This window comes from Drosophila ananassae, chromosome 3L (genome assembly GCF_017639315.1).
Source record: "Drosophila ananassae strain 14024-0371.13 chromosome 3L, ASM1763931v2, whole genome shotgun sequence".
In the NCBI taxonomy this organism is placed as follows: Eukaryota; Metazoa; Arthropoda; class Insecta; order Diptera; family Drosophilidae; genus Drosophila; species Drosophila ananassae.
In genome coordinates this window covers 20,785,181-20,797,815 of record NC_057929.1, presented here as the reverse complement: position 1 = coordinate 20,797,815, position 12,635 = coordinate 20,785,181, and the positions used below count along the sequence as shown (strand labels likewise).

Genomic DNA, 12,635 nt, shown 5'->3' with positions numbered 1-12,635 from the left:
GAGAGGAATCAATCGTTGCCGTCGGCGCTGACGTCGCTGCTACATTCATCCTTACATCAGAATGAAACTTGGAACTTGACAAGACTCCCCAGAGGATCGAAAGCACTTCCGTGCAAGTGGGTCAGTGCTCATTGCTCAGCCAAAAATGATATGTTTTTGTTCCAGTTTGACGTCTTGACAGCTTTTCTATACGGTGAATTGGACAACAAAGAAATTTACATGCAACAACCTGAGGGATACAAGCAAGGACAGGGGCTTGTTTGCAGATTGAAGAAGAGTCTCTACGGGGTTAAGCAAGGGCCGAGATGTTGGCAAGAACGCTTCGGAGGTATCCTGCGGAAACACAATTTCAAAGTCAGCGAGGCAGATCCATGTCTTTACGTCAGGAAAAGAAATGGCAAAAAGATTCTACTTGTTGTTTACGTAGATGACGGACTCGCCGCAGATACGCAGATACAGATACGCAAGATTTGGAAGAATTTTTGGACGAGTTCAAATCAGAGTTCAAAATTGTCTCAAGCAAGGCTGAGTGCTTCTTGGGACTCGAAATCAAGAAACAAGAAAATGGACTAAAAATTAGTCAACAAGGATATGCCACAAGGATTTTGGAGCGATTCAGATTCTCGGATTGCAAAGCTGTTTCAACCCCACTTCTCAAGAATTTGGAAATTACGACAGCAGGGAAAGAATCAGAGACGACTGCGTTCCCTTATCGCCAAGCCATCGGAGCTCTCATGTAACTCATGCTTGGAACTAGGCCAGACTTGGCTTTCAGCATCGGATTTCTTTCAAGAACGCTTGAAAATCCTACAAAAGAAAACATTGCACAAGTAAAGAGGGTTTTCCGTTACATTTCTGGAACAATCAACGTTGGGATAGTCTATCGGAAACAGAAGAAAGGAATCCTCGAATGCTACAGCGGTGCTGACTTTGGTGGCTGCAAGAAGACTGGGAGATCTACATCAGGGATCATCATCATGTTTGCCTCAGGAGCAATTTCATGGAAAAGTCAAAGGCAGGCCATGGTGGCCATTTCTACTACAGAGGCTGAGATCGTAGCAGCCAATGAAGCTGCAAAAGAAATAATTTGGCTTAAAAGATTGTTTCAGGAAATCGACAGATTGGACCGAGCCCCGATTCTCCAGGTCGATAATACTGCTGCCATGAGGCTTGCCAAAAACGCTGAATTCCATCGCAGGACCAAGCACATAGCCAACAAGCATTTCTTCATCAGGGAAAGAATTGCTGAGGGAGAATTTGGAATCGAACAACATTGAGGACCGGCTATGATGACAAAGCCGGTCCTCAATACTCGTCTCCGGATTCTTTGCAGCAAGATTGGACTCATCTGAAGGAGAAAAACACCATTTATTTTGCTTTATATAGAGTCATAAAATTTTCAAGTTTGTCAATTGAATTGTTATTTTTGAATTCTTAAAAGGGAAAGTGTTAAAGATAAATGTTTCAAATTCAAAAAAACCCGCCAAGTAAGAGGGCGCTTATAATATCATATCGATAACTTTTAATATCATATTGATTGTATCGAATCAAAACAAATATATATAAACTAAAAGCTGACGAATAGAGTAAATAAACAAGAGTTTGATTTTCAAGAAAAATCGTTTATTTGTTCCGTTGATCCAACCGACTTTACTTCATTTTTGATGGGTTGGATTATTTCCTGGTTTTGGTTTTTCATCCACTGAAGCAATGGCATACCTAGTGCCTACGGTAGTGTTTAGCACAGGGAGACCGCCACGCCAGCAGTCTTTCTTATGCTTTCACTCTGGTTCAAGTATTTGGTGCCATTTACAAAGGCTAGTCGCTCAAAATGTTGAATGCTAGCCAATTTTGGGAAGTTACAATGGCGTTGACAACTTTTGGGTTGATGATTAGTTTTAATGCATCTTAAAGGGTGGATTTTTCCGTGAAGTGTATAATTCGGCTGCCCTCCTATTGAACACTCAAATAACATAATTATTTCTATTTAACTCTCTCAGTGTAACTAGCCGCAGCGGTCCACTAATTGCCCGTTATCAGCTGTACCATATTCTTTGTTTCTCCCAGATTCGCATGCGCTTTGTTGTTCTTTTGTAGCACATGCACTTTGGGAGCTTTGGTGGAGCTTCTGCGCAAGGTCTTAGGTTTTATGCACTTGTAATTCGGCATTGTTTTGGTTCGGCCGCGGAATTTATTTTGGGGTTAAATTGACCCACAATAAATTGAATTATAAAATTGAACCTTGTCTATTAATTCGGCCGCTATCAAAACGCTGATAGCTCAACATTTGGTGACTCCGACGTGATCGCGCCCGGTTTGATTTGTGATCATTAAAGTGCAAAAGGGAAACTTTGTAAAGGAAAATTTGTTGCTGTTGTTTCCATTACATTGTACCTTGCACAAAATCTTACATAATGGAGTCTGGAGACTTAGTTAGTGCCTCGGTCAGGATATGGAAGCCCTGCATAATAAGGTCAAGGCTGCAGTGCAGAAGGAAGATTTGACCATCATGGTACTGGAGCCGTTAGAAATTGCGTTGCGCAAGAAATTCACCACACTCCAGGATGAGTTAGAGCGATTGAGCTCTAGTGAAATTGGGAGTGAATTATTCTGGAAGTTCTCCCAGCTTGCCGCTGATGTGCGCGTTGATATTCAGGTGGGAATGGCAAGGTACTTCATGAGGGTGCCTGAACACTCCACTCGTCTCGACGGCACCACTGGTCCCATTGCTCCGTCATTGACAAAACCAACCATAGAGGCTACGAAAGTGCATGGTGGTCTCTTGGTAAATCGTCGCTCATGCAGTCAGGATTCTTCGCTGGACCGCGACATCCAATCGGGTTTTCAGGATTTGAAATTGGAGCGAAACCTGAACAACGATAATGATAGCCAGGACGTGGGCAATTGCGTCTCATCAGTGCCCCTGCTGGCCACCGCTCCCCCCGTGGTCGCTATTTCCACATCGCATCTGGCAGTTGTCTGCGATGGATTTTCTAAAGCTGCTGCTCTTAACCCCGTAGGGATTTTCTAAAGCTGCTGCTCTTAGCCCCGTAGCTGCTGTTTTTAATCCCTCATCTGGCCCGGGATTTGGTTTATTGTCACCGTTGCCGATTAAGTCAGCGCCCAGGTCTGACTCCATTCTGGACTCTAGCCTGCACCCTTCCAATGCGGGGAGGTCGTCCGCATCGCTGCTGCCGCCGTCTGCAGCTGCCAAGGTGGCTGCTGCTCCAGCCGTGAAGGCTCTCGATCCTGCAATCGAAAGGTGCGCCTACGCGCAATTTCGGAAAGAAGTTTCCGTCCACTCTCGCCACTCTATTGACTACTGGCTCGAGCGCTCTCTGGATCTGGATGGACACGGCAGCCTGCAATTGAGAATTATGGACCTTGAGATCATCAGCAATATTATGTGATGAAGCTGTCCCATGCCCTTAAGGATGTTTTGTTGAAAGATGGAATTCAACGGGGGGAGGATGTTGGGACTTGTGCCAGCATCAAATAACATAATTATTTCTATTTAACTCTCTCAGTGTAACTAGCCGCAGCGGTCCACTAATTGCCCGTTATCAGCTGTACCATATTCTTTGTTTCTCCCAGATTCGCATGCGCTTTGTTGTTCTTTTGTAGCGCATGCACTTTGGGAGCTTTGGTGGAGCTTCGGCGCAAGGTCTTAGGTTTTACGCACTTGTAATTCGGCATTGTTATGGTTCGGCCGCGGAATTTATTTTGGGGTTAAATTGACCCACAATAAATTGAATTATAAAATTGAACCTTGTCTATTAATTCGGCCGCTATCAAAACGCTGATAGCTCAACAATTAGTTTTAATGCATCTTAAAGGGTGGATTTTTCCGTGAAGTGTATAATTCGGCGAGATTGATTTCTAGAATTATCTGATTTCTGAAACAATTTAAAAAGTTTTCTGTTGTTTCTATTGTGTAAGTGCTAGATTCTTCGTTGTGAATCGTTGCACAATCAGTTTGTTTTGGAGGGCATAGATGTTTTGTCGCGAAAAGGCGTCGGCGATATAATTTTCTTTGCCTAGAGTGAACAAGACTTTTGCGGCCTAGTCATCTATAAATGCCTTCCAACGCTTTAATTTGTCATTTGGGTTCTTGTCCGAGACAGCGAACGTTGGCGGCTTATGGTCAGTGTAGACTCTTATGTCACGAGTGCCATATAAATACTGCCTTAATTTTCCTAAGTGGGTAGTGTTCCCTCATCATTGCTCGATTGGCCATCCGCATATCCAAACACAACCGGATGTCGCCATTCTCTTTAAAAGCTATTACGATAGGCGAGATCCAAGGGCTGTGACCGATCTCTGGCTCTATTATGTCACTATTTAGAGCCTCCTGTAGTTTAGACAGTACCTTTGATATGGGAGCCTCGAACACACAAATTACGTTAAGCAATTTGTTTGAAGCATAACCTCGAAATAGTCTCTCCGAGTTGGATCTGATGTTGAAAACTACGGCTTTGTTTACTTTCATTGATAACCAGTCAGCTTGGCTAATCCGATTAAAACGCGAGCCTGAGTCAATGATAAGGGGCAAAAGCTGCCCTCCTATTGAACACTCTATCCGTTCCTTACTTTCATCATCATCGCTGCAAATCCGGAAACATTCTTGTTTGGTCGGTTTCGTTCCGGAAGGAGCGCATTCATCTTGCACTTTTCGCACATCCATCCGTGATCGCTTTGTGGCACCGTTGTTTGGCTGTGTGGACTGGCGTTTGAGATTGGTTCTGCACTTGCGGGCGAAATATCCGAACCGCAAGCATTTGTTGCATTTTGCTTGTCGCGCAGGGCAGGTTAAGTTATCGTCAGAGTGACCCATTCGACCACATCTACCGCATTCTGTACCCTTGCTCGGTTTCCGGAATGAATGATATTTTATTTATTGTTTCTCTTTCCGACTTAGAAATCATTGTTAGTGATTGCTAAATAATTTCTTCTTCCTCTCTACAAGCTTCGATTACTTCAGTCAAGGTATGCTCTTTCTCCAGAAGCTTTTTCTTCAATTCCAGCGATGTCCCGGAGTCCATGATTTTATCTTTTAAACAGATGTCTTCAATTTCAGCCTTAGTGGAGCCGAAATTGCATTTCTAATAGTAAATTTTGCAAAACTCTCACCTTCCAACGGTGAAAGGTTCCTAAACATATGCCGTTCGAAGGTTGAGATTTGTTTCGGTGAAAAATAATCATTTAGCTTTTCCACCAGTACCAAAAATACGTCGACTTCTTTGTTATTATCCGGGTCTACCAGAGATCCGGGTCTACCGAAACTACTCGTTTCGTAACAGTGATTTTTCAATGGTTTCACACAGGAAAGGTTTCATTGTATGTTCACCCACTTCCCTTCTGCGAATTATTTTGGCAAACTGCCTCTGACTATGTCAGCTTATTACCAGGCTAAGTTCCTCTGTACAAACAACTTATAATCTGAGAAATAATTATTTCTCTGTTTTTTTTCAACTTACAACGTACTGTTGCCCAGTTAAGGATTTTATTTATTTCATTTTTCATTAATGATTCTCTTGACTTGCAACCAACTGTTACTCAGTCACTCTTTTAATTATGCTTGTGTGTCTCACTCTTTTTTTTTCATTTTTTTTAAATTGTGATGATTCTCCTGACCGTCACTCTCTTAATTAGGCTTATGTTATTTTGAATAGAAATCAACTCTCTCCTTGCATTCCCTCTTCATTAGAATCGTTTAGCTTACCATTCTTAAAGTGAGCATTCACCGTTTGTTGGCGGCGATAGGGCACTATAAGAGCAGAAGAACAAGTAGAACCCAAGAAGGGAGAGAGAAAGAAAAAAGAAAACGAGACATGCATTTGTACCAAGTACCGCAATATCACGAAATTACGTCTTTCAAATATGTGTATTTAATTTAAATATTGGTTATTGCTCTTGATTTGTATGTTGTTTGGTTTATTAGTTTTACACTTTATTTTCGGACTGGCGATGCTGGTCCATCAACCACACGTGTTCGACTTAGAACATCAAGAGATCGCGGAGAGGTATCAATCGTTGACGTCGGCGCTGCTACCGCCATCGCCCTCCACACGAGATGGAGCAGGATGAAACTGCTGATTAGAAAGCTTACTTCCAAAGCTTACTACTTGCCGACGGCGATTCAGGTGTGCGTTGATCCAACCGACTTTACTTTATTTTTGATGGGTTGGATTATTTCCTGGTTTTGGTTTTTCATCCACTGAAGCATTGGCATACCTAGTGCCTACGGTAGTGTTTAGCACAGGGAGACCGCCACGCCAGCAGTCTTTCTTATGCTTTCACTCTGGTTCAAGTATTTGGTGCCATTTACAAAGGCTAGTCGCTCAAATGTTATTAGATGCGCCCCATTTGTTTTGATATTGGCAAAAATTTCGTCGCTGGAAAATTTGACACTAATGCATGTTGAATGCTGGCCAATGTTGGGAAGTTACAATGGCGTTGACAACTTTTGGGTTGATGATTAGTTTTAATGCATCTTAAAGGGTGGATTTTTCCGTGAAATGTATAATTCGGCGAGATTGATTTCTAGAATTATCTGATTTCTGAAACAATTTAAAAAGTTTTCTGTTTTTTCTATTGTGTAAGTGCTAGATTCTACGTTGTGAATCGTTACACAATCAGTTTTTTTTGAAGGGCATAGATGTTTTGTCGCGAAAAGGCGTCGGCGATATAATTTTCTTTGCCTAGAGTGAACAAGACTTTTGCGGCCTAATCATCTATAAATGCCTTCCAACGCTTTAATTTGTCATTTGGGTTCTTGTCCGAAACAGTGAACGTTGGCGGCTTATGGTCAGTGTAGACTCTTATATCACGAGTGCTATATAAATACTGCCTTAATTTTCCTAAAGCCCAGACTATAGCGAGCAATTCTCGTAGTCTTTAAGGGTTCTGGATATCACCATTATGTGTTATTTGTCTTGCTGCAGAACAGCCCCGATACCGTGAGCTGACGCATCGGTTGGCAGATCGAATCTTTTTATAAAGTCTGGGTATCTAATAGTGACATCTTCTGATGCCACTATGTTCCGAAGACTAATGAATTTGTCTCTTTTTTGATTGGTAAAATAATTGTTATTTTCCTAGACATGTGTTTACTTACGGAACCGTTTTCTCCCTTAAGAAGGCTTCTAAGTGGCCTGGCTATTGTAGCGAAATCTTTTATGAAACATCTATAATAGCCAGCCAGACCTAAGAATAATCTTAGCGAAAATAAGCTTGTCGGTTATGCGTATTCCTTAATGGCTGCTATCTTTTCAGGGTCAGTTGTAGCCCCGTTTTGGGTCACTACGAAGCCAAGGTATTTGACACTTTCTTTAAAACAAATGGGGTTTCTCTTGTGAGATGGTCATTGTCGCCGCTTGGCCGATCACGGGGAATGCCTTTAAACACTTCAAACACTTGTGCTGGACAACAGTTGGAGTTCTGTGTTTGTTGATGGTTTTATTCTGGAAGAGTTACATTAATTGCTTATCTTTACAACTACTTAGTCTTTAACCTACCGCAGTTTCTCTTCCCTCTTATCGTGATGGCGCAAATCGGTCTAATTCCGCCAAATTGTTTCCCTCTGTTTACCTTTTTTTAGTGGGACCAAATAACCTAAACTTAAATACCAAAGCTATCGACACAAATAATACTGCGGCGCTGAGTTTAAACTTAACTAACTATCGATAACCCTAATCCGTTCCGCGACATCCCCACCCCCGTGAAGCAGCCGCATTCAACACATCCAGAACAGCTAACTTCGAAGCGGGACGCATTATAGTCTTGGCTCGATCGTTAGTCCGCACTGCCGCTCGACGAGGTACTCCATCTCTCCCGGTGAACACCTCTTCCACGACGCCTCATTTCCACTCCCTTCGTGGTATAGCAGGATCACAGATGAACACCAGGTCTCCTCGGCGAATTGGCTCGACGTGCTTGCACCATCTCTCCCTGCGCACAAGTGTAGGCAAGTACTCATTCACCCATCTCTTCCAGAAACGATCCCGCATCATCCTCGCTATGCGCCACTGCTTCCTGGTAGCGCATCTCACGAACTCCTGTCCGTCATGCTTGGGAAGGTCTGGAACATCGGGTGCTCCCTTCAGCATGTCGTTGGGTGTCAGTGGAGCCTCCTGGTCCACCGTCACTGGTAGATGAGTGAGCGGACGAGAGTTCACTATGCTCTCCGCCTCAATCAGCAGGTTCTCCAGTACGTGCTCCTTGGGCGCAAGTTCTTTCATCGTGTGCGCCAGCACCTTCTTCACACACTGCACCATCCTTTCCCAGGCGCCACCCTCAGATGGGTTCGCCGGCCAATTGAAGACCCATTCGACTCCTTTGGACGACAGCTCGCCCTGGATCTGTGCAGGCTCGAACACTTCGCTGAACCTCCTGGCTTCGCGGTCGGCTCCAACGAAGTTTTTCCCATTGTCGCTCCTAATCCTGACGACGGGTCCACGTCGGCACATAAAGTTCCTCATATCGATTATGCAGGAATCGGTGGACAAATCGTGAGCCATCTCCAGGTGGATAGCTCTTGTGGTTAGACACGTAAACAGAGCCACCCACCTCTTCTCCGTGCGTCGTCCAACCGTCACAAATAGCGGGCCAAAATAGTCCAATCCAGTGAACTTAAAAAGCCATCCGTTGGCTTCCAGCCGGTCCTCTGGTAGGGGACCCATCTCGGGCTGAGTTGGTCCTGCCCTTCGCAGCTTGCAAACGTTGCATTTGCTCACCACCCTTCGTAGCAGCCTCCGTAAGTTCGTAATCCAGAACTTCTGCCGGATCGCTCCGATGGTTGCCTCCGTGTTTTGGTGGCACATCCTCTCGTGGTAATGCTGCACGATCATCTCCGCCAGTGCCTCATCGTGACACAGTATGATCGGTCGACGTGCGCTTCCGCTGGCTCGCATTACTCCGTCCTCGTCGAAGTATGGGGACAGTCCCCTTGGCGGCCTTCCCTTGGTCGTTTTCAGCAAACGCTTCTCGCTGCGATTGCCGTACTAGTGCGCGCTCAGCTTCAGCGCACTCCATCGACGTCGTTCCGTGATCTTCTCCATCGTATCGTAGTCCACGGCACCGACGAATAAATCTGAGCACCCATGCGGTGCTCCTCAACAGTCGATTGTAGTTGGAGAATCTCTGCAGGGATATGAAATTTACCATGACCAAAGCAAACTCACATTTCATTTCCTCTTCGTCGGGCGTCGGAGGGATCCACCCCTCGCTCGATCTTGGCCAACTCTCCTCTGGTCCTCGAAGAAATGGTGGACCGCTTAGCCATCTCGAACCGATGCTCAGGTCTACGGCCTTGCGCGGCCTCGTCGCGTCGTCTGCCACTTTTTCGCCAGTTGGAATCCATCTCCACTGGGACGCCTCCGTGGATTCCAAGATCGCCGCCACTCGATTACCGACGAACTGTTTGTATCTCCGGTGGGTGCTGCTTATCCAGTGCAACACAGTCTTAGAGTCCGTCCATAATACGCAGCTACTGATCGCCACACCGTGCTCTTGCTTGACGGTGTCCATCAGTCTCGTGCCCAATACTGCTGCCTGAAGTTCCAGTCGCGGGATCGACATAGTCCTCATCGGAGCGCATTTCGTCTTGGAGCTTATGAAATGCGCCTGCACGTCTCCGTTCTCGTAAGTGGCCCGCCAATAGGCCGCTGCTGCGAACGCCGACTGACTGGAGTCCACAAAGATGTGCAGCTGTAGCATCTGCACGCGTCCACCGCCGAAGTAGTAGCGCGGACATCGTACCTCTTCGATCTTCCTCATTTCTTTCCGCCAATCCTCAAAGGCTGCGGCCAAATCAGCTGGTAGCGGCTCGTCCCAGTTGACTCCTTTCCGCCAAATCTCCCTCATTAGCAATTTGGCAGTCACCATGTAGCAGCTCAGGAATCCAATCGGGTCAAACGTGGACATGACCAGGCTTAGGAACTCCCTCTTGGTAGGGACGCGTTCCCCTGTCATCACGATTCTCGGGACTCGATGATATTTGATGCTGAACTTGAGTCATCTGTAGCCGGCTGCCAGTACATTCCTAGTAGCTTCTCCTCAGCTTCGGTCCATCTGACGCTAGCGATGGATTCAAGTGGGTTCAACGCTCTGACCACACTTGCCGAACTGGAAGTAAATCGACACAAGTCAAATCCTGCATCTGCGTGAATTTCTCTTACCCGTGTCGAAACGGCGATAGCTTCTTCTTCACTGGTGAAACTGTCGACGTAGTCGTCCACGTAGTGGTATTCCTTGATGGCCAGGGCTGCTCGCGGGTCTGTGCTGCTGACCTGCGAGGCGTTCAAGGTCTTCACATAGTCCTCCGAACATGGTGAGCAAGCTGCTCCGAACGTCATCACTTGCATCTCGTATGTGTCCGGCTCCCGCTGGTCATCTCCGTTCCTCCACAGGAACCTCTGGGAACCTCTATCTTGATGTCTTGAAACATCTCCTTGATGTCTGCACAAACCCCAAATGCTCCTTCCCGAAAATGGAAGAGCACTGCTGGGAGTGGTTTGCAGCGCTGTGGGCCTTTCAGCAGCGCTGAGTTGAGGGACACTCCGTTCACCTTGGCAGCCGCGTCGAAGACCAGCCGGATTTTTCCAGGTTTGTTCGGGTTTTCCACCCCGAAATGCGGCAGGTACCATAGCTTGCCTTCCTGGAACCTCTGGACTTCCTGGGGCTCCAGTCGTCGTGCATACCCCTTCTTCACGTAATCGTCCATCAATCCTTTATAGGCCCGCGCGAAGTCCACGTCGCGTCTCATTTTTCTTTCAATGTTGACGAGTCTCTTGAGCGCCATATTGTAGCTCTCCGGCAGTCTCACCTCGTCGTCTCTCCATAGCAGCCCGGTTTCATATCGTCGACCTACTCGCTTAGTCGACTCCTCCAGGATTCTCAGGGCGCGTGCGTCGCCGCCATCTGCGACTGACGGCGCCAGCTCCACTCCGCCAGCTGCGACTGGCTGTGCCGGATTTACTCCGAAATTCTCGATCTCGAAATAGTCGCTGACCATCTTCTCCAGAAGATTATCCTGGGGCACGGCTAGGAGGCACGAACTCTGAAGCGGTGAGCTCACCTTTCCGCTCACCGGTCCATACACCACCCATCCAAGTGCGGTGGCTGCTGCAAATGGTCCTCCAGATCCATAGCTTCTTGTTTTGAGGGGTATTCCAAGATGCGCATGATCCAGTCCAATTAGGATCCTCGGTGTCGCATTGTTGTACGGCTTCACAGGCAGGCGCGCATTTGCCTCTACTGCCTATACATCATCCCGACGCAGGCTCTGCATCGAAAGGTTCAAATTGGCTACTCCGTACACGTTCTTCAGCCCATGGCGCTTTGGCTTGCCCGCTGCACTGATCTGCAGGCTGACCACTTTCGTGTGCTCTTTGGCAGATTTCCCACCAAACCATTGCACGTTCAGTTGGCGACTCTCGCCTTTCAGGTTCAGGCTGCGGATGAGTTCGTCATCGATGAGCGTGACAGACGATCCTTCATCCAGCAGTGCATAGGTGTCGACCTGCGTATTCTCCCCGTACAACTTCACGGGTAGAATCCGGAATAGTAGGTGGCATCCAATCGAGTCAACGCAGCTCAGGTTTCGATGCGTCAAATCGTGGCGGTCACTCGTCGATCGACTTTCATCCTGCTCACGCCCCGCGTCTATAACTGCGGCTGACGTGGGACGGCTCCTCTCGTTGGAATCCACTGGTCGTGGCATTCCACTCCGTTTGCTGCTGCTTCTCTGGTCGCTCCAGGGGCCTCCCTCTGCGACGTACGGCTGTCTAGAATGTCCAGGTAACTCGTGGAGAAGGTAGTGATGCCTCATTTGGCATCCGTGGACGTTGCATCCGCGGCTCTTCCTGCAGAACCGGGACATGTGTCCGGGCTCCAGACACGAGAAGCATAACCTCAACTTCCTTGCTGACTCGATCCGCGTCGTCGTAGAAACGCCGTTGAATTCCTTGCAGTCCTTGATCTGGTGTTGTCCCTCGCATATAGGGCAACATCTGGGGCGGTCGGCATACCGCTCTTCCTCGCGAACACTATTCGTTGTCTCCGTGAACGCGCACAGGAATATTGGCCATTCCTCTGGCTGACCCTCGAAGTCGGGAAGATCAGGCAATCTACGTGGCGTCCATCCAGGTATGCTCGCCGTCGCCACTTCATATGACAGGTGCGATGGTGCAGATACCTCCAAATTGTGTGTCGGCTCCCGTGGCGGATGGACATAACGCCGCTCTTTCAATGGGGTCATGACAATGAGTGCGTAGGAGCAGTCTAATCTGGCCAGAATGGCATCAAAATTAAATACAGTGTTGTGCGATACCAGCAACGCTAATTTTATTTCTGATTATAGTAACGGCTTGATAAAGGGCACAGCTGCCCTGGTAAGGCTTAAAGAGTTTGTGGCAGATTGCCTCCAGGCTACATACTCGTATTGCTCATCGTTAAAATCTGACTTAATTACATCGAGCGGTATATCGCATGGGGGTGCTCCTGGCTGAACTGAGACTCTTTGGTAGGCCTCCTCTTGTGGGGGCTCTACGCGCATGTTTTGTAACTGCATATTAACTGATCTGATTTAAGCTTCAAATTTTGTTCGGAGCCTAGCTTTCTATTGCGCTAAAGTA

At 46.9% G+C, this 12,635-nt stretch overlaps 1 protein-coding gene across 1 annotated transcript; it reads right to left on the bottom strand.

Moving 5' to 3' along the window:
• Positions 1–7,859: 7,859 nt before the first annotated feature.
• On the bottom strand, positions 7,860–8,912 carry LOC123257216. The gene has a single exon (XM_044715357.1). The coding sequence runs from the start codon at positions 8,910–8,912 to the stop codon at positions 7,860–7,862; it is 1,053 nt and encodes a 350-aa protein (XP_044571292.1).
• Positions 8,913–12,635: the final 3,723 nt, after the last annotated feature.